This window comes from Botrytis deweyae (genome assembly GCF_014898535.1).
Source record: "Botrytis deweyae strain B1 chromosome Unknown BDEW_006, whole genome shotgun sequence".
NCBI classification, from domain to species: Eukaryota; Fungi; Ascomycota; class Leotiomycetes; order Helotiales; family Sclerotiniaceae; genus Botrytis; species Botrytis deweyae.
The window spans coordinates 1,352,307-1,375,091 of record NW_024066213.1 but is presented as its reverse complement, the minus strand read 5'-3'; the positions used below and the strand labels follow the sequence as shown (position 1 = coordinate 1,375,091).

General features: G+C 41.4%; 3 protein-coding genes across 3 annotated transcripts; 1 reads left to right on the top strand and 2 right to left on the bottom strand.

Annotated features, from left to right (window-relative positions):
- Nucleotides 1–10,676: 10,676 nt before the first annotated feature.
- EAE98_003618 (uncharacterized protein) lies at nucleotides 10,677–12,512 on the bottom strand (the record flags this gene model as incomplete). Its single annotated transcript, XM_038951238.1, has 4 exons — nucleotides 10,677–11,679; nucleotides 11,733–11,939; nucleotides 12,049–12,088; nucleotides 12,143–12,512. 4 exons carry the CDS (start codon nucleotides 12,510–12,512, stop codon nucleotides 10,677–10,679), a joined length of 1,620 nt encoding a protein of 539 aa, XP_038812702.1.
- A 3,686-nt stretch (nucleotides 12,513–16,198) lies between these two features.
- EAE98_003617 (uncharacterized protein) lies at nucleotides 16,199–17,704 on the top strand (the record flags this gene model as incomplete). Its single annotated transcript, XM_038951237.1, has 4 exons — nucleotides 16,199–16,485; nucleotides 16,542–16,888; nucleotides 16,952–17,494; nucleotides 17,556–17,704. Coding segments are annotated over 4 exons (1,179 nt in total). The 3' UTR covers nucleotides 17,558–17,704.
- Nucleotides 17,705–19,639: 1,935 nt separating this feature from the next.
- EAE98_003616 (uncharacterized protein) lies at nucleotides 19,640–21,138 on the bottom strand (the record flags this gene model as incomplete). Its single annotated transcript, XM_038951236.1, has 3 exons — nucleotides 19,640–20,064; nucleotides 20,126–20,662; nucleotides 20,748–21,138. 3 exons carry the CDS (start codon nucleotides 21,136–21,138, stop codon nucleotides 19,640–19,642), a joined length of 1,353 nt encoding a protein of 450 aa, XP_038812700.1.
- Between the last annotated feature and the right edge of the window lie 1,647 nt (nucleotides 21,139–22,785).

Here is a 22,785-nt window from a genome sequence, read left to right as displayed (position 1 = left end):
AGGTTCGGGGTTGTTTTATGATTTGATATATCGTATGAGTATGGATGCGAGATTCTTCGGACGTTTCTCCGCTGAGGTCTCTGTGGGTAGATAATATACAGAGATGTACTCCGTAGATGTGCTGTTTTAGATGAGGATGTAGATAAGGATGTTTGTATGGAGGTTTTTGTATGATATTGTCGTGTTTTATATCTTGATTCTTAGGGTTGTGGAGAGTACTGGTATGGATGGTAGTATTGTGTTTGTTTATTTATTGTGATGAGTTGAGGTGAGGGGAGTTGAGTTGAATTTATTTATTTTATTTTCCTATTTATCTATTTATTCATCTATTTATTCATCTATTTATTCATCTATCTAAATACTCTAAATACAAAAGAAAAAGACAACCTCTGAAAAATATAAATCTAATAATCAAATCATTCTCAGATATGATTTTCTAGCAAATATACTCTCCAAATAGGTATCTATATATATCTAAATAGTATATTAGTAATTTTCATATAATCTTACTACTCGTCTAGAGTATGCAGGGGAAAAGGTGTTTATTTTACTTGATTTCACGATTTGTATTAAGATGTATATTTATGATTGTAATTGTATTTCCTTATCTATGATTATCTATGACTGAGAATTCGATTTGATTAGGATGTATTTAAATTTGAATTTGAATCTGAATGCTGCCCCCGCGCTGCTCAGAATTGAGGTCTGCGGTTTTTTTGGGAGGGGAGGGGGGTGGATAATTCCAGGCTCTCTTCTTTTGTCCCTAGTTGAGATGAGAAGAGAAGGCAGAGGAGGGGAGAATTTAATCGATGCTGAATGATTTCGTCTTGGTGTATATAATACATACAGATAGTATTATGCATGTGGTTATTTTTAATAACTTGAGATGTTGTTCGATATGTTGGCAGATAGATAGATAGGTAGGTATTTTGGTATTTTTCTACTATTGGAATCTGCGAAGATAATGAGCAAAGGAGAGAAAAGATCGGTATAATTATGTATACTACTGATTGTGTGGGTATGTATGTATGTGGATACTTCATATAAATCTGTGATGAAGCATGGAATTGATGGTTTCGAGGTGATATCTGGATGCTGGTGTTCTGGAACGCGGGTTTGGTTTTTGGGAGGGTTGGGGTGTTTGAAGTAATAGGGGGAAAGGGGGAGGAAGGAGAATGGATGTGGTTAGGTATGGTTGGAGATTAAATCGTAGGGATTCTGCGGGCGAGGGATGTGGGATGTGGAATGGGTGTGGAACGGAAGTGATGTATTCTCTCTGTTGGGCTTATGATGTTGTGATTGAGATGTGCTTTATTGATTTTCATCGAGCGGAAGGTGTTTAGGGGAGGAAGAGAGGTTGATGGATAGATGAATGAGAATCAGAATAGGATGAAAAGAAAAGACGTTATGAATGAATCGAACGTGTGGTTTATCTAGCTATAAATGATATGCAGAACGGGACGTCAAGTGATTACATCTGTATTTACTCATTCTTTCCTCCATTTTTCTTTCGGTAACGTGTGTTTACATCGATATCTCGAAACTACAAGTTTGGTAATAGGATTCCTTTCTTCATATTCTTTGCCTTTTCCTTTACCATTCTCTGTACTCGCGATTAACTGAAATCTTTCTACCAGATTTGCGGACCATGTGCGAGAAGTATTGAGCCAATTACCAGGCATTCGATCGTGGAGTCTGAGTCTCAGTTTATAAACATGGTGATTGGGAATACAGTAGGAATATATATGTAAATTATTAAGAAGTTGAGAGGTGAAGTTGAAGTTAAGCGAGGAATTTTGCGCCAAGTAATATTAGAGAGTGAGGTTGATAGATCACTGTAAGAAGGGTGGTTTGGGGGCTGTAAAAGATTTCTGAATATCGTGCTCGATTTATCAGTGATGAATTCAACAATGATTGTCAGTTACGACAATCTTGTAATAGCACCCAATTTGTCGGTCGTTTTATCGTTTTGCGGTGTACTGAGTTCGTGCTGGATGGAGCCCGAGTCTGAGGAAAATAAGTGAACGTTTGAATAATGTTGTTGATTTCGGATGTAAAATGTGAGCTGATGATTCTGGATGCGTGAATAGCAATAGAAACCGCATTTAATGAGAAAATATCTGGCTAGAAAGAAGAAATGTCTCGTCTCACTGGTCTCGCGAGACTTCTTTTCAAACTTTTTTCTGGCGCGGCGCTAACCTCGAAGAATTCGAAGTGAACATAGTATATAGTTTCTCGCATCTTTCACAAACGGTCCAGAGTCGAGAAGAAAAGCAAAAGGATAGCAGTATAGGTATTAATCTTATAGACGATATGGAGGTGAAGGGAGGGGATCTGCGTAACGGAGCGGGGTGGGAGAATTGGTGAGGGTAAATTGGGTAAATAGTGCACCTTGTATGACCAAACTAAGCGGCGATACTTAGTTGAGTTGAAGTTAATGGAAATTTACATGCGATAATCACGGGCTTTGCAGAGATGTGGGGTTCTTGAATGGGTCTGGTTTCTAAATGGTTCTATCATCTATGTTTGCAGATACTTCAGTCTGAAAATTGCTTGAGGCTGGGAGTGTTGATGATAACTTAGCTCGGACAGATGGATATGACCTGTACATCACAAGCTCATGGATTTAACACAAAAGTGGGAAGATTTCATCAAAGAAAAAAACGGTGATGAGTGGAATCGTAAGTAAATGAACAGATTTATCTTGTTCTACGTGGGATACAAGCTTTTTTTTACACGAAACTAATACATGCTTGGTGGCTCACATTGCAGGTGAAAATTTGGTGAATGTATATGAGGATGCAAGAAAGAGTTGCTTGTTAGGCGTTGGAGTATGACTTATATAGAGGCAAGGGCTTTAGAGGAAGGGTCAAGTAAGAAACGGGCGAGAAGGGTGAAAGGGCTAAGAGTATGGATAATTCATCATCGGCATCACGCAAGCCATATTCTGACCATTCAAAATATACTGGGCCTCATCGCAAATCACAGATAGATCAGATGTAGCAAAGACGCATTTTCGCTCATGCCCCGTAGGGACTTATTCTCTGGTATTTATTTGAATAGATACGGAGATGCCAAAAGAAGGGAGAGACGAAACGGAGACAGCGGCAGAGAAATTCCGAGCTCAAGCCGCTATTGAATATTAGTTATATAGTTATCAAGGAACGAATCAAGACTTACAATTAACGAATGGGGAGCCATATGTGGCGGGCGCTTTGAAGAAAAGAGCGTCTATTACTCATTAGATAAACACATAGAGTATCCATATGTACATTCAAACTTACTGTACCATATGGTAAATCTTCTTGAGGCCACTTTTGAATATTAGTTATATAATTATCAAGGGACGAATCAAAACTTACCATAAGCGGATGGGGGGCCATATGTAGCAGGCGCTGTAAAGTTATAAATGTCTATTACTCATTAGATAAGCACATGGAGTATCCATATGTATATTCGAACTTACTGGCATGGAGGTGAACCATTCTCGAGTGGAGCATCCACTGACGCTCCGAGAGGCACGGTTCTTCACCCGGAGGGGTAGAATTGAGAATACGACGTATTTCCTCTAGTTCCGACATAATTTTCTATTCATACAGTTAGTAGTGCTTTAAATAATTAGAGTTGGGTTGAAGAACGTGAAGACAAAAGATAACGACGGGACTTGGATATCTGGGTGAGGATGGAAGAATTAGACGGTCTTGGACAATCAAACTGTCTAGAACAATTAATTTAACAATTGTAATATGCTATAGTCATCCTTAAGTAACACGGGAATGTATCATCAAAAGCCACGAAGACTCCAGACTCTTCGCACAGACCCAGGTTTCAGAGAATTCTAGAGACAAAAGAATGATCATTGTTGTGTACTATTAGGGGAAGAAACGGTTTGAGACAGTGATCAATAGTCATTGAGATAAAGCAATCTGGCCCATCTGCTGAAGTGTCTGAAAGATGGGTTTGAAAATGGACTAGGATACCAAGGAAACCAACTCAAGGTGGTGAAAAGATTCTTCGAAAGTAGCAAATTGTCTTGTATGGAACTGACAAACAGCTTCATAACTCTTGACGTGGTTTTAATCCATCTAAAAACAGTGCATTGAAGTGGTTTTCTGGTCTTCAAGTATGTGACACTCTTCGAAGAGGATAAGAGCTGATAGCAGGCTCTATTCTGCTTCAGATTGTAGCTTTGGTGAGATATCCAGTAGCCATCTGCGAATAACACCACCAAAGACTCCATGCATGCCAGAATATGGCAGACTGTATCTGAAAGAAATGAGCTGAAGGTGCTGATATTCTTTAAGAAGGCCAGGACAATGTGTCAATCTTTTGTATTCCTTGAAAGAGCAACCAAAAATACCTGTTCGTTGGCAAACAGCAACATCTCAACAGTAGATTCAATTTGTGCAAGATACCTCAAAGAATTTGTAAGAATGCTACACTGTAGTAAACTCGTCTCAATAGGTCTTAGCAGACAGTATGATTCTGAGGTGTCTTCAAGTGAACAACAGACTGTCTAAATCTTCGCAAATTTGTTGAGAACTCCAAGAAGCTACAAACCCAACCAAAAGAAACGTGAAGAGAAGTTACATATCCATCATCAGTGTCTTGAATACTTCAGGATGTATTAAACTTTAGCAGACTGTCCAATGAAGAGACAAATCGACAGTAGCTACTAGCACTGGTGGTAAGAGAACAATTACAAAAAGGCGCTCGAACCACTTTGCTTCCCGAAGTTAAGCCGTCGTTAATTTCAGGAGGTCTCTAGACTTCCAACTAGAAAACAACTACTGCTAGTAGATGAAAGACCATCTAAACCCTTATATAATGTATAATTTCTTTGTTGAAATGAATGTCGCGCATCGTGGTTGATGGAAAGCTTCGAAAAACTTGAGGTTTGGTGGGGAACGCGACAGCAAACTAAGGAAACTGGAAATACGGTGAAAGCGATGGATTGAGAGGAGGAACGGAAGAAAAGATATCAATACGTACGATTGCACACTGGTTGTAGGTGTTGCAAGTGTTGTTGTTGTTGTTGTTATTGTTGGGTTTGATGGGAACTGTACGATTGTAAATCGTATTTGCAAATTCTCTTAATGCCAAAATCCAAATCAATAATTTTGTGCAAGATACATTGGTACCGAGCGAAGGTGATTGGAATCACGGGACTTAGTTATTTATATCTTATTGGATAGAAAGATCAGATGAGAGGATTAGCGTGGTATGCGAGGCTGTGTGCAAGGCTTCCGGCGCGTTGGTGGATATTTCACGCGTGATTCTGGCCTCTCTACGATTTTGGTAGCTTTTGCAGGGATGTTTGTATTTTACTGGTGGTTATGTCGGACATTAGTAGTAAGTAATGATATCTAACAGTTTACTTATATGACTAAATTCATGCTGTTAATACAGAAAGTCCCCCTCTGCAGCAACACTGTCCCGCCCTACCTGGACCAAGCGAAACTTATCAATACCAATAGTTCAGCCAGGTAGTTCATACTCTGAGAGCTTGCATGCAAACGCTGAACGGGGAGCCATTCCAATCTCGAGATTACGGCGAGTGATCATATTCAGTCTCTACAATCTTATCCGTAACATCACTAAAGGAGTCGATAGCAGGGGTAATTTGAACCCATAACATTGGTGAGCAAAGCTATGGCTAAAGCGCAACTACTGGAGGGTTTAGCTAATACGAGATTGTGTTTTTGCAGACGGTTTCCCTTCAAAATGAGTGACTTCTAGAAGGCGGGTTGAGACTTCATCAACCGTGCAGCAGCATTTCCAACTTCTGTATACTCCTAGTCCGTGTCACTTGCAGAAGAAAGGCGTTAGGATTGATCTGTGAGTTCGACCTTTTGTCTCCTCAAACGCCCTTGTCAAGCCGTTTGGCACTTCTTGCATCTATCCGCTTTTCATCGAGACTTCAATTCCCCAACTCTTCTTATACTCACCAAACACCATTCATCCCTCGTTCTCTTCACAAGCTAATCAAAATGGTTTTTTATAAAGATGCCTATCCGAGATTACGGGTACCATCGTGTAACTGATGACCGCTACACTTCCGCAAGACACCAGCAGGCACGAACTACCATCAAAACGACGACGGTTTACACTTAGATACATCAGCACCAAAGTGGCTACTTAAACCAAAAAGAACACACACAGAAGTTTTCGATAATTGCAATCGGTCACAAAGCCTTCAGGACTGGATGGAGAGAATGTTTGCGCACACGTCGACAATTCAAGAAACTTCATCTATCCCGCAACAAGTTCAAAAAACACCTTATCCAACATTGACCTGGAATAACCCGAAATATGCGCCATTACCGCAAAGACAAGATGATGCGACGACTTTCTCCATCCTATTTTCACTGTGGGAGTTACGTGGACGGATTTCGATACCTGTATGTCCACCATCTCAGTCTTGGGTTAAAATGACCTGTGCTGATGAGTTCTCAGATACGACACATTTACTTGCGCAAGCACCAATCATAGTTCCGATGCTACATGTTCCATACAAGATTCAATGCGCCTTTATAACATATCTATCACGATATCTCTGGCATGACTAGATCCATATTCCCGGATCTCAACATCAAATTGCTGTTATCTCATAGCTTTTAATACCGTTACGGACTCTATCAGTTCTATACAATGCGTTTAGCTTCCAATGAATTTCCTCAGGCTGTCTTCAAAGATTTTGTCGGTATGCCTATTCCCAGAATCATCCAAGAGACAATCCATACCAGTTCCAGACGAAGCAGAAGCATCTCCAAGGTTGATTCAAGGAGTGAGAAAATAGTTGGATCTGGCAAAGGCAACATTGAACTCTCTTCTGAATTGCGTGCTCGGAAATTGCTGTGGCAATACATATTCTCCACTTCTACCTCAAAAAATGTATGATCTCTAAACAGAAACTCGTCATAGAAGCTAGGTTGATGAGTTTATTGAGGACTTATGAAGCCATTTGCGTGAGAGCTAATAAGATTCCAACATTCGAACTATGCGATGGAATACATAAGGTTGCTCAAGAGGCCTGATACACAGCACATATTCTATTGCGCTCGTTGGCAACACAGTCTCATCCCAATGCACTCATTTTCTTACGAGAGTGAATGATCTTCGCTTCTGTATTCGCTGCCCACAGCCTCAAACCTCAAAACAATACCCCAGACGAAAGCTTGGCTGTATATATACACCCAGAATCTATCGTTTTGGAGGATCAAAGATTCTCTCGATCAGCCTCCAACAAATCCTATTGTGTCCCTCCAGCTACAGGCTGAGACCCGTCTTACCACTTCCTCTCCAAAGATTAAAATTGACACACAAACCCTGCAATCGAAGATCCAAGAACTTCGTCGTTCATTCTCCTTTGGTAAAGTTACCAGTATTCACCGTATTACTTGTTGCACATACCTAGCTAATCTCATGGCACAGACCGTACGGCAACGCAGCGCAATTGAAACAATGTTTTTCTAATTTACAGATTCCAATAAGTATGGAGGGATTTCTCGGGGTTCAAATAAGCTGGAACTAGAAATTCGAGTTTACCTTCTCCAAAATACAACAAGAACTGAATTGCAGTAGAAAAAGTCATTTCCTTCGCACCAAATTTCCACATACACTTAAGAGAATTTTGGTTAGTTTCGTAACACAAACGAGCTTTTCTGATGATGGGAATCTCTGAAAATCTAGAATCTAGAGAATGGCATAGCTAGAACTGATGAGTTGTACAGAGATGGTGGTTTTCTACAATTTTTGACGCTGTCGTGTAAGAAATCTACATGGAGGTGGTGTTAGAAATAGCAGTCAAAATTTCAAGCTAATGTTGTCTTCTGTTTCCATCACCGTTCTTTCCAATATATTTCTTGATTATCGTCAGCTGGAGATTCTGTTTTGACGAAACTACCAGACCACTATCAGAGGTTCTAGTAGCTTCCAGTTTTCCTAACTTGTTTTCACTGATTCAACTATCTCACTATTATCATCATCTAGTACTGTGAGCCCAGCATGATTTTCTCCCAAAATCCCCTGGTGAGATAAGATTGAACTAGATTGATATCCAGATCATGTCAAGGATGGGTTTTAAGTAGTAGGTAGTCTGCTGATATTTGGTATGTACACCCTACGCCCCAGATCTAAGAAATCTGAAAGTTGACATTACTTCATTTGAGGTAAATGAATACATGATTATGGGGAAAAAGTGCACGCTTCGACACATAAACAATAGAAACTCTTGTAACTTTAATAACAATTCTTTCAAGAGTTAAACCAAGCCATATTGAGGTGCACTAGCTCAATCTGAAGATGATGAAAACATGGTCGAAATTCTGGTTAATTTCTTCAGCTGGAGGATATAGAAAATGATTCTCCCACCACTCTTCCTTCGTGTAATTGTTCTTGCTATCTAGTTCTTTACTACTGTCATATAGATCACTCACAATTGCATTGTCAAATTGAATATCTCATTATATACATCCTGTTAGTAGTTACACCCTCATCTACTCCGCCTGGGAAAACGTTCCAAGAAACTATTGATTAAATTTCCTGATTCACGCAAGCCAGCACATTTTTCTTGGCTTGGTTCAGCGTGATTCCTTACACAATCGTTCAATAGCAAATTTCCTGCCCCAAAACCTCATAATAAAGATTCCAGATTCAGAGCGAGGAACTAGGGTTAGGGTTTTGATTACTACATTTTCGAAGCTACCTACAATAATGATACATTTTCCAAAACTCTTTGAGCTAGTTTACGGGAAATGCTGGATTACCAAGCGGCGAAAGATGAGGTACTTGGTCAAAGTACTGCGAAGTAGTTTGTCTCCGGCTACCTTATTCTTGTGCATTATCTTCGTCTCGTAAGTTTTGGAATAGCGTTGAAAGGTATGAAATCTAGCGCTAGTGATCTTCAAGTCAAGGGTCTAGGATACACAATACTATAATCATTGTCGTTCTTCCGCTCTCACTGTCGCATATCCACATCCTGTGATTAATATCACTAGATCCCGAGTCCACTGTCCTCTAGAATATTAGGTAGATGTGAGTCTCTTCAACCATTTCCTCTTTTCTGAAGGTGTCACAATGATGCAGAAATGAGTCGCCTTCGTCAATTCTTTCCAGTCGTCGCAGCCGCTCCTATCATTATAAATCTGTGGCTTATATAACAGTGCAGTAGATCTATCCCGAACTCAAAGAACACTTTCATCGAGGGGACAATTCTAGACAGCTATGACTTGAAATATTCTCTAGGCGCAAAGTAGAAAGTTCGCCGACCGGTGCTACTCCTCTTCAATTCACATCCAAGACCAAGTGAATATACGTCGACCCCGCTCTGAATCAACTCAAATCACGTAATCAAACACTTCCATTTCTCAAGTTGATCTTCCTATCTATATAAGCACCCTCTCTACCAAACATATTCACAGCATCAAAAGTCTTGTCGTTTTCACAGCAGTTATGTGGGGGCACGAACTTCCCAGTTTTTAAGATGCAGTGTTCTCCCGCTTTCAAATTTCCAGGTGACATTTCATGGTAATTCTACCAATTTGGCTATTACCACCTCTCATATGAAAAGAAATTTATTAGATTAGACGGTAGCTAAGATGGATAGTCTCAACGACAACAAATTTCAAAACGCAGTAATAACAACAACAACAAAGTCATCTATTCACCCACAATCTTCCCTCCATGAAAGATATGTTTCCAACCCAAATTAAGAACAAATCTTCGTAATCATTAACCTTCAAATTTCACGAAAATACACAAACAGTTCCTAGACATTGTGATGAAAGCTTCCAGGACACTGTGGAGAATTTACAGTTGAGTCCTGAGGTGCTTTCTTAAATACCTCTCCCCTGCTGATTCCCGAGACCAGGAGAAGAGGTTCAGAGCAATGGTTCTTGAGAATGTCAAAAACAGTGAATACATACAACTTCCCCGTGTTACAAACCAAAATCCATGACCAAGCAAAATAAATCCTTTTCAAGTGCATGACCTCCACCATGTAATTCACCACAATCCTACCTACATACCATTCCCCGCACTTACTCACCCCTCCTATCTCTCACATCTTACCTAGGTAGGTATTTAAAGTCTCCCGTCCTACCCATTAGATAGTAAACTCTAAAAATATTACAAGCTATTCTTGACGTCTGTTACAGTAGGCACTTCCCAGATTCTTCGGTCTGCTGAGGTCGGTATTGAGAACTATAGGATGGCCTGTTGCGAGTACTTTCAAGTAGCTGTGCTGGGGTATATACTTCAGTGCAAACTAGGTAGTTACGGTAACTTTCAGATGACAGTCATGGTTGCAAAAAAGGGGATCACATGTAACAATGAAAGTGCAGACGAAGAAGGTTTGACGGTAAAAGCTCATAGATATTTATCATCTAATGTGGATTTACACGATACGTTATCGCTGTCAATCGGCGCCTCTGCCACTACCTTTTCGTTTTTTGATGTTCTAGTCTATGAATCTTGTATTGGACTCCAGTCTACTATCTACCCGCGGAAGTCAGATCACTACTCTATGACCAATGTTATAACATAATAACGCCATCTATGCCATCTTTATCCCACATCACCGTATACCCGATACCAAGCATAATATCATTCATCATACATCATATTTGGAAGGAAAATCATCACCAGTTACTGACACCAACGCCATACCCAGCCAATTATACCCTCTCCTCCTCATTTCCTACTTCCGCCCCCTTCACCACCCTCTCCTTCTCCAAACTCATCTTCCCCAGACCCTTTACCCCCCAAACCCCCACGCTCCCCACCCCACAAACAACCGCCAATCCCACAAACGGCAATCCCAACCAACCCGTCCACTCTCCCCTCCAAACAAGTCCCAATTCATAGAGTCCTGCGACCGCTGGTCCTGCCAAAAGTGCACTACTGGTCTCCACCACTGCTATCATTGCGAATATTCTCGCCACGTGTTTCTGATCTACCAATCCCGTGATTAAAGAACGGACTAGCGAGACGAAACCTGTGCCTAGGGTGTAGATTATTAGACCGATGATTGTGAGGTGAAGACTTGGGGAGATGGCGATGGTGAGGGCACCGAGGATGAGGAAGAGGGAAGAGATACGGGCGAGCAGGAGATCTTTGTGGGTTGATGAGAAGTGGAATTTGGTTATTAGGAGGGAGGAGAGGAAGGGGATGACAATTAGGAGGAGGAGAATGTTGATTAGGGCCCGTAGAGAGAGGATGAGAGAAGCGTGGGATAAGGGGATGGAAAAGCGGGTAGATATGTAGCGTATGCAAAGGTCGATTGATTGTTGACCTATGACGCGGGTCATAGATGGTAGAAGGAGGAGAAGAACAGGTAGAGTAAGCAGAGGTCGGCTAGTGGTGTAGAAATCAGATAGACGGCGGGTGATGGTCGATTTCCGTTTTGGCTTTAAGGGCTCGTTGAAATCGGATGATGAATCGCTTATATATTCCGAAGATGAATCATCTGGGACCAATGTGGAAGTTTGTGTTTGGGAGGCATGAAGATGGAGTGTTTCGGGTACAAAAGTGATGAGACATAATAATCCTGATGTCAAAACAAACACTCCGCAGTATATTGAGATCCATGGAGAATAGACCATAATTGCGGCTGCTACAGTTGGTGCAATAAGTTCTGCAGAGAGTGAAGCACATGCAGCGAAAAGGAAAGCATTTGCTCTGTTATTTGTCAGTGATAAGAACTAAGAATGTGAACTAATTCTAATCAATACCTTTCATCTTGAGTAGTAACATCTGAGATGATAGCATAAAATATTGCGGAAGCGGTCTTTTCACCGCCACCAATGAATTGTAAAAATGGTGCAAACCACACAGCACGAATGGGTAGCATCATCCACTCGCTCATAATGAATACCTCGAATAAGAGGGAGAGGAGAAGACCAAGGATTGACAAAGCAAAAACTGGTTTGCGTCCAATTCTATTTCTATGTCAGATGAATTCTTCTAGAATCATAAGATCACAAATCGAAGAACAAATCAATCGCGAAAAATTGACTGTATAACTTTAGATGTAGAAGAAATTCGTACTTATCGGCCAAAAGTCCATATGGAACAGCCATAAACATTCCTACATATCATCAACACCAGTCTCTAGTTTCTCTTTTACGGAGATTCTCCCTACCTGGTAACGCTTTCAGTGTTTCCAATACCGCAGTCAAAATGTTCAATTCTTCTTGAACCTTATCGCCCTTGCACCTAGCTTCATCAATGGTGCTACTCAGCCCTATCTCACCTCGTCCCTGTAGTTCTTCATAATAACGATGACACAATATATCCTCATATATACGCATCGATGGTATCCAAACCAAATATATTCCAAACCCAATTATAAAAACTATCGTGGTAAGAAGTAAGATAATAATCCGCGGAGAATGCGTTTGATGAATCAAAGAGTGTGTACCAACGGTAGTTGGTCGTGAATGATCTAGAAGAGGAGATTCCTCATCGGTTCCGTCGTGTGAGGATCGTGGTCTTGTTTTCGATAAAGACATTTTCGCAGATGAACTGAAATATTGCGCCGGCGCATAAAACATTCAAAAAGAATAGGAATGACTGAGTAAAGAGAGAAACGGAAGATAAGGAGTGAAAAATATAGTACAAAAGAAATACAAACAGAAATATACTTTACATATTTTCTAACTTTGGGAAACAACAATCAACGTGTTTGCGCAAAGGAATGTCTGATGTCAGAGCGGCACGGCTCGCAGTAACTACGTACTGTCCCTTCAAATAGAAGCAACTGACCTCATTTGTCGCATGCACAGTGAGATGTAATCTTACATCAGATGAATCGTACATAAACAATTCAACGTGTTCACTCCTGATTATATCTAAACGGAATCAAGGTATTGGGGTCGTACAGAATGAGTGGTGAAAAAAGAACTGCTGGGTTCAGAGACTAGAGTGCGTAAAGCGAGAAGATGAAGGGGTTGCGAGTCGTACCTGATGATGACGCGCGTGGTGCATGGCGTAATTCACGCGCTGAGATGCAGGCACGAATTCCATCTTATCATCGCGAGATCAGCAAATGAAAAGTCCCATAGATAAGGGAAAGATGCGGGATCCAGAAACATCAAACAACCATCTTTGAAAATCTCGATATTGTCGAATAAAGAAGAGTGAAACATTGAATATATTCTTTACCAGATGATTCTTCTTCTTTCCAGCACTCCTATCTCTCTATTGCTCCCTGCTGATGCATCTTTATGCCGTACACCGTTACATTTCAAGGATCCAACAATGAAATTGATGTAGTGATCTCGAACTCATCCCAATACTTCGGATACCCACAGCTCCATCGTACGACTTCTCCAAGTCGAAACGGAATTCAGAGTTCAGAATCATTTCGATACTTCTCAATGACACAACGATCTCGAACTCCCAACTTAACAGCTGATACCCATGGTAGCCGACAGACTTCTGTGGCACAATTGAATCTGTTCTAGAGCATCAAACTTGGGAAAACATGGCTTCTCGATACTTCCCAATGACATATGGACCTTCCACTTTCAAGTCCTCATTTTTCACATTTATTGATGTATATTTGTGGCAAAATTGAGTTTACCACAGAGCGTCAAATATAGGAAACTTTGGCTTCTTCAAAGTTCGAACCGAACTCATCATGAATCCTTCTTATGCGCAAAGAGAGAGTTTGTTCTCTTAAGCTTCAATGGCGATTGGATATAGAACGAAGTGGTTGAAGTCTCGAAGCAGCCATTTGTCTTGGGTACATGATATAATCAGCTGTTGATTAAATGATGTTCTAGTGGACATTATTTGAGTACTATGCTTGACAGTCTGAACCTTGATATGCATTTTTATTGTCAACGTAAGGCGTGTAGATGGACTCAAATCAACCAAGGTTACATAATGTTTTTAGCTAAATATGTTTTCCGGGGTTGATCTGCGAACCTTGATCTCACGCACCTTTTTGACATGCATGCTAAATACACCAACCAATAATAAATCGGCTGATACTTTCTTAGAATTCGGGCGACTTAGATGAAGTAAAGTCCTACGTACTTGGAAGTCTATTTCCAAGCGTTCACACTATTGTCTGTGCGGTACCAATGTCTGATCTGGATTGCCCCCAATTGTTCAGTTGTACACCCAGAATTGGAATTATATGATTCTTAGGGAGAAACGAGATCAATTCAAACTTCGATTTCTGGGAATTGATTGTCCATTTTGTTTATGGATGTATGAAGTGGAATCGGCTATCGTGATTGACACAACGCTTACAGATTAGTCGGGTCTAAAAGATGTCATTGGCAATTTGACACCTATGAAGGGTATTTTTCTACCACATGGTATACCAGCGTAGTGGATTTAAAGACATGGCCCACGTTTCTGGAGACAGTCTTCTCATGTCAAACAAAAGGCATGGCTTTTCCACCTCGTTGTCGACATTTGTTTCGCAGACCGTTTTCTTAGAATGCCCAGTGAATGGCATCTCGTATCTGCGTGGCAGTGGACTCTAGCATCAACGGAATTAAGGTTTCAAGAAGCTATGACTGTTATACAACGATACCATGCCTTCCCGACCTCATTAGTACTCCCGATTTGGACTCTCCTTTAACCCTAATCACGTCGGAGCTACCGAGGCGCTGGGTCGTCGCCTGATATCTGAGTGGAAGCTAAGAGTCATTGCTCTAGATTATCGCACGCATTCTTTGCAGCGGGAGATCTGCTCTCATCTGATGAACTTCCCCAGACACCTTTTTACCTCAAAAAAACTTTAACTTCGTAGGTCTTGGAGTCAAATTCCACAGAAGAATGATTCTTACGTACCTTTTGCGCGTGGCATACAATAGTAATCTTAAAGCTTACATGAATTCATTTAGCCCGTCCCGCAGTCAAATTTGGCAACGAGAGCTCACAGTTTTCTTGACGAGTGCGATACGTATCTGCATGTATGAACATGCTCAGGTCCGCTTGGCGGAGAAAACCCACCTAACTTTCAGCTCGGAAAATCTCCCAAAAAATGGAGTTCCACAAGTCTATTCCCCGTGATGAATTATCATAGCAGTTACCAGTTGATGGGAACCAAAGAAAGTATCTCTCTCTCTCTCATGTAGCATACCAAGATCCAAAGATTATCGTGGCGAGCAGGTGTTACGAAAACAACAATTTGTCTTGCATATTCACATGTTCGTCGTGCTCTCGGAGTTTTAATATTGATATTCGCTTGTTCCTGGTACCTGATCATGGTAAACACATTACCGTTCCTATCTTTCCGGGCGACATGGACCGTGTTATTAGTTCTAGACTATTTCGAGCTAACCTTGCCGAACAAGGTTTTGTATTTGTGAACCTGAGGATTTCATCTCCGGATTTCCTAGTGGCTTGGCCGAATATCATTTTACTATTCTGAGCTTGATCTTGCTAAGTAAGTTTATGTATCTGTAAGCCTAAGATTTCCAATTTCGGACAAATGGTGCTTCCCATGCGAGGCTCTTCCCAAATCGATCACATCGGTACACACTCCCAACTCTAATCACAGTTACCAGTAAAAATTCCGATTCGCAATTAGTAAATCGTCCGAATATTTCGCACGGCCAGAACACCTTGAATCAACCTCAACTGAAATTTGGTGGCTCTCTGTTTTGATTTGTGGGCTCTCTAACAGTTCTATCGATTTTTCCGAGTATCATTTTGGGGTGAGAATTCTCCAAAACCTAGTGCAATAGTATTGACTTTGCACTTGACGATATGTCGAAAGACTAGTGCCACAACAGTCAATGGATTTTCATTCTAGTGAAATGAAAGCAACTATACTTCATGTGGCTTGAAAGATGCAGGACTTTATACTAGATGTACAAGGGATCAGTTCTATGAGTTTCTCAATGCTCCTGATGGGGGTCACCCCCAAGTTTATCTTGCATCTCTGAAGGTCGGCCTCTGGCATCTAAATCTATCTTCAACCCCTCATTTCATTGAATGTGGCGCTTGATCTGCAGCAAGCAGTGCATTCTCCGCTTGATCTTCAAGTCTTGGGTTCAAGTGAAGCCCATCAGACTGATATGGACTCATATCAAAATTTCATTCTCTACGTGATGAAGAAGTATAAGAATCCGCATCTTTTCCACTTCAAATCAGCATCATCTACATCATCAACATCTTCTCAATCATCTTATACTCACAACCAACTTAAAGAAACATTTGTTTAAGAATCAAAATGCGTCCCGTCATCATCGCTTCAGCCTTTGCAGCTTTGGCCTTTGCCAATCCACTTCCTCAAGACATTGATTTGGATGCCATTGATGCTCTCCCACAAGCTGAAGTTTCTTCTGCTCCAGTCGACGTCTCTTCCCAAGTTGTCGCAGTTAAACCAGTTTCTGATGCCGTCCTTGAAGGAGCTGCGGCAGTGAATGATGTTGCTGCTCCAGACGGAGTCACCAGAAAGCGCGATCTTGTCAAACGCGATTGCGAGCAACAACCTCTCGGCTATGGTCCAAATTCTAAGTAAGCTTCCAGCACATAGTAGCCATGAAAATAGACTCCGACTAATAATCTTAAAGACCAGACACCGCCGATGCTTTCTTAGCCGACCCTCAATACAACAAGATTGCCTCCAAAGCTCCTACTCCACAAGGTTACACCCTTGCTTTCTCTGAGCTCAAAGGTTCTACCCATACCACCTCGTATCTTGGTTATAAAACCTTGAAATCCTACGACACTGTCGAGTGTGCTCAATACTGTGATCAACAAGATGGCTGTATTGCCTTCAACATCTATATTGAACGTGATCCCACTGTTGATCCTGGCTACAAGTGCTCCAACCCACCATCCACCATCAACTACAAGTGTGCAAAGTGGGGTGTTCAAATCAAGAAAGAGACTGCTACTAATACTGGCCAATACAGAAGTAAGCTTCTCTTCCTCTCTATTTGAAGGAATCACATCATACAGCATACTAACAATCCCCCAGAGGACTTCCGCGTCGTCATTTCCGGATCCAATGGATACAATAAAAAATATTCCCCAGAACCTTGTGATAAATACAATGGCCCAGTTTCTCTCGGAGGAGCCATGCAGGCACCTCTCGATCCAGTCACCAAGACTGATACCTACATGGGCTACAAATTCTTCTCCTTTGACGATGTCAAAACCTACGAGTACGGAGTCGTCGCCTGCACATCTGCCTGCACAGCGCAATCCAAATACAACCTTGAGCATCCTCCATCCTCTGGCCACCCCGCCGTCTGCAACCAAGTCGTGGTCTACGTATTGAGTCAAAGCAACAAGCCTCAAGGAATCTACTGCTCCATGTATACCGAAGTCTGGGCTCCCAACCACGCAACCAACTATGGCCAATGGAGAGGATCCGAGTACTGGTCCGTGAGCCAGGCATACTCCTATAGCAGAGCAGACTATGATTCCAAGTACCCCAAGGCCATCTGTGATGTTGGAGGATGTCCAGCGGATTCCTACAAGGGCGGTAACTGGGGTGGATGGGGATCCGAGAAGAAATGTAAGTCCAAGAGATCGAAGACTGTGACTTTGTGATAAATAACTGATCTGTTGGGATACAGGAATCATATGATTATTTTTCTTTCGAGTGGATTCACTCTAACTTATGATTTCGATGATGGATATGACGGATGGAGGCTTTTTGATTTTTAGTTTATTTTTATTTCTCTTACACCACACCCCTTAATGATTTAATGAAGACTATGGATTGTAACTTGGAAGGAATAGGACAGTAGGATGTGGTAATTTGACTAGTTTATTGTACCTAGGCTAGAGTTCTTTATAATAGCGGAAAAAACTCACATGTTTTTCACCATATCTTTCTCTTTCTCGTGATTTGATTTTTGCGCACCGCAATGTCCATTAACTTTATCTCTTTACCTATCATTTCGATGATCTATTCCCAGCTAAGCTTTCAACACTTCATCTTGACTTTTGGAGTCATCAGGATTTTCCTCAAGGTCATCCTTCATCCTTCATAGCACAACCAAACGCCTACGCCCTTTACATCCTATGCAACAAACTCTACGCCCTATATCCTACATTCTACCACAACCTTACATATACCAAAATACTTTCCCCAAACTTCTCTTTGCCTTCCCCTCTCATCTCTTCCTATCTTTTCCCCCTTCTCACCCCCTACACTCCATCACCCCCCTAGACCTTCTCACCTCTCATCTTCCACAACCCCTTCCAAATACTTCCTCAAAACACCAATCTATTCCCTCCATCCTCTCAATCTAGCCCAGTATCCTCACATCCCACATTCCATATCCTCACATCCCACATCCACCCTGTAACCAGTACTCCAAAATCCCGCACATCTCACTTCATATCTATTTCCTTTTTCACCCACTCCGGATTCCCATTCCCATTCCTATCAATTCAGTCCGGCCTACATCAGATATATCAGATATATCTCTAAATGTTTAAATATCTCAATATCTAAATATCTACATACGAATCCTCAAATCTCAAATTCCACATCTTTCTCCCCCTCGTACGGCCCATCGGATACCATCACATCGCTCCAATCATGATTCGCCACCTCATTCTATCTAATCCCATTCCACCTCATCACGCCGCGCCTCGCGAATTCAAGATATAGATATCTACCTAGTACCTACTTAGTCTATTTTATTCTATCATTCCATCACCTCTCATCCCTCCATTTATTCTTTATTTTTCTTTCCATCTTTCCATCTTTCCATCTTTCCATCTCTCCATCTCTCCATCTCTCCATCTCTCCATCTCTCCATCTCTCCATCTCTCCATCTCTCCATCTCTCCATCTTTCCATCTTTTCATCTTTCCATCTTTCCACTCTCTAAACAATCCATTAATAATCCCCCCCTCCGCCTCTATAATCAATCCACACACTCTCCAATCCCAATCCTTCCCTCCCCCTATATTCTCCTCCCCACCTCCTCCTAACAAACAAAACATATAATCCAACAAAATACAGCATATACAACAACCATTTCAATATCTCTATACTCAAGATTCTAATAATAATTATACAAACCTTTAAATTTACACACATATATTACAGATACACATACACACATAAACATACTAATTCCGATTCACATTCAAATCCAAATTCACATTCCCATCCATATACAAAATTCCAACCTATATTTCCTATCTCTCCCTCCTTTCCGCCCCTTTCTCCTTCTAATCCATCTCTCTTCTTCTTCCCCCCTCCCCCCTCCCCCCTTCTTGCCATTCTTCTCTTCTATATTACCATCCTTCCTATCTCCTATTTCCCCATCTTTCCTCCATCCCCCTTCTCTTTCCCATTCTCATCCCAATCCCCCACAACTCTTCACCTCCCACCAAAAGATACATACATACATATGCACGCCAAAAGCTAAGTAGATAAATTTTCGCCTACTCATGATATCATATACTTCCTAAACAATGCTTACTAAACTATCCTATCCGTAGACAGGGTTCTCCGCTCCAGAAAATGCATTGTAATGAAAAAAAAACAGACTTATTTGTACCAACCAGCGCATGCACATACGCACCAACCATCTAGATCGATGTATGGTCTATCCACCTCCTCCACACGCATCAAATCATCATCCACCAACAAATATCTATTAATCCCGTCATGTAAATCTTGACTCATTAATCGCACTCTACAACTTCTCCTTCAAGAGCCCCTTCATCCTTCTCTCAACAGCCTCCAAATATTCTCCAGTGGTAACATAATCTCCCTTTCCGGTGTTTCCACAAGCCAATGCCAAATCCTTGGTCATGATACCCTCCTTATCAACAACATCCACACAAGCTTGTTCCAAACTCTCTGCAAAAGCCACAACTTCTGGGGTGTTATCCAAGTTACCTCTTTGGATCAAACCTCTTGTCCAGGCAAAGATTGATGCAATTGGGTTTGTGGATGTAGGGTTACCCTTTTGATGTTCACGGTAATGACGGGTGACTGTTCCGTGTGCGGCCTCGGATTCGAAGGTCTTTCCATCGGGGGTGATGAGAACTGAGGTCATGAGACCGAGGGAACCAAATCCTTGGGCTACAATATCGGATTGAACATCTCCGTCGTAGTCTGTTTGAAGTTAGTTTCTTCCGTGTGGAAACATGAATTGGGGGAAGAGGGAAAAACATACTCTTCAAAGCCATAACATAACCACCTGAACTCTTCATCATTTGTGCAACCATATCATCGATCAATCGATGTTCATACCAGATATTCTTCTCCTCAAATTGAGTCTTATATTCCTTTTGGAAAATCTCCTCAAAGATATCCTTGAATCTACCATCATACTTCTTCAAAATTGTGTTCTTGGTGCTCATATACAAAGGTAATCCCTTGTTAAGAGCCATCTTGAAACTGGCATGAGCAAACCCGCTAATGGATTCGTCGGTATTGTATTGGGTTTGAGCAACTCCTCCTCCTGATTTGAAATCATAAACGACAGTTTCTACTGGCTTGCCATCCTTGGGAGTGAAAGTCATGGTAAGAGTACCTGGACCTGGGACAACCATATCTTTGGCGCGGTATTGATCTCCAAATGCATGACGACCGATGATGATTGGCTTTTTCCAGCCAGGAACAAGACGGGGAATACGTGGAATAACGATAGGTTCGCGGAAGACGGTTCCTCCTAGGTGATTACGGATCGTACCGTTTGGTGAAAGCCACACTATTTAAGACTCATTAGCTTCTTTTCTAGCTTCCCATTTTCGCAGAAATTTGCATTTTTATATATATAGGAAAGCAAAACTCACTCTGCTTCAAATTGAATTCCTTAACTCTAGCTTCATCCGGGGTAATAGTAGCACACTTCACACCAACAGAATACTTCTTAATAGCTTCTGCCGCATCAATGGTAACCTGATCATTGGTCTGATCTCTATACTCCAAACCCAAATCATAATATTTCAAATCAACATCCAAATAAGGGTGGATGAATTTGTCCTTGATATCTTTCCAGATGATGCGAGTCATTTCATCACCATCCAATTCGACAATTGGGTTCTTGACCTTGATTTTTTGGAAAGAAGTTGCGGATGCCATTGTGCGCGAATGTGTAATGGCGCTGCCAAATCGTGGGGTGAAGATTGAGGATCGAGGTGCGCTGCGAAGAAGGGAGGAGGTAATGCTGCGGTGGAGAGACATTTTCGAAGAGGTGCAGACAAGGCTTTTTGATAAAGAATTGGACGGCTACTCTGCTTGGTCGACCGGACGTCTGAAATTCCTAGCAGCTGCAATGCGCTTGCTTGTACCGAGGACCAGTGAGGAACGTGGGGGATTTCTTAACCGCGGGGAAGGAGAGGATGTCTCGGAGGGAGGGAACGAAGGAGGAATTGAAAACTCGAGGGAGATATTGTATATTTTGCAGGTGTGTATGTGTATAGAAAATCTAGAATAACTTTAAATAAAGACGGGAAGGAGGGGAAGAAAGGAAGGAATTTTCCAAGCTCAAGCTTAGAGATTGATAACGGAGTCACATCTAAACAATGAATGACCAAACATCCACATTTTCAATACATAATGAATTTGGTACATCTTATTCCATTTAATTCATCCAAATCACACGTTAATCATTCTATTATCATTCTATTATCCCATCATTATCCAATCCATTGACTCCAATCTCCATTTTCCCCCAATTCATACTTCACTCCCGCTTTCACTCTATCCATGGAATCCAGTAGTACCTACCTAGTAACACTCATCCAATTGACCGAACCCGGAAACCACCAAACAACAGAAAGGTTACACACAACACCATACAACCAGTCACTCAATTCATCCATCATAGGCAAAATATCTCTCTGTTCCATATGCTCACCCAATCTAGAAAAATCCATCAGCTGTGCCCCGCCTACGAATCAAAAGCTCGATCCGACAACGGAGCTTTTCCACAACATTTTCCTCTGCAGCTCCCCCCACATCGGTTGATTTAGCAGCGGCCAAATGGCGGATTGGCGATGCTGCATCAATTGCGAGGAGTTGTATCGTACCTAGCAGACAAGGGTTCAATTTACAAGGGCTGCTTCGGAAATTGTTCCGGGAGAGAGTGAGAGCTTTCTTTCTCACGTGGAATGTGGATGATGGTGAGGTGAGGAATGGTATGGTATGGTATGGTTGGAACCATCAAACTTCTAGATGTCAAGAGTTCAAAGTCTGACGAATTTTGTTATAGATTATGCTGATGAGGTAGCCTGTCAGTTGTATACCATATTTCAATGATATCATCGTCATTCTAGCCTAAGGTTACTCTCAAACACAACTGACAATTAGTAGCTAGGTAGCTACGCTTAACACTAGCAGGACAATGCTCTCTCTGGAACCACTTTCTCTTAAATATACTCCCGTTCTACTCATACTTAATACCAATTCATGCATAGCCTACTATAAAATGAAGCAGATATAGAAGATGTGTTCTCTTCTTGATAGCTCGTCATCTCACATCTTTTTAAAGATAATAAAAGAAATAAGTCTACTTGTAGAACTTTTGATATTTCACCCTTCTACATCCCCGACCAATTGACGATCTCCTTTCCTCTCGCTAATACTTTCATCCCTTTTCCCTTTGACCAGCGCATCTTGAGTATATAATTTCCTTGAACAAATCATCGATGCATTCGTATCAATATCAAGTGACCACAAGCATCCCAAATTAACTCATCATGAAGTACCTAATAAGCATCATTCCTTTGCTTTTACTCATTCCTTAACTATCCTCTATAAATCTTCGGAGAAACGATAAGCCCTCGATTCCTTAATTTTTCCTTGCCCCCAGTATCGTACAAATGATGC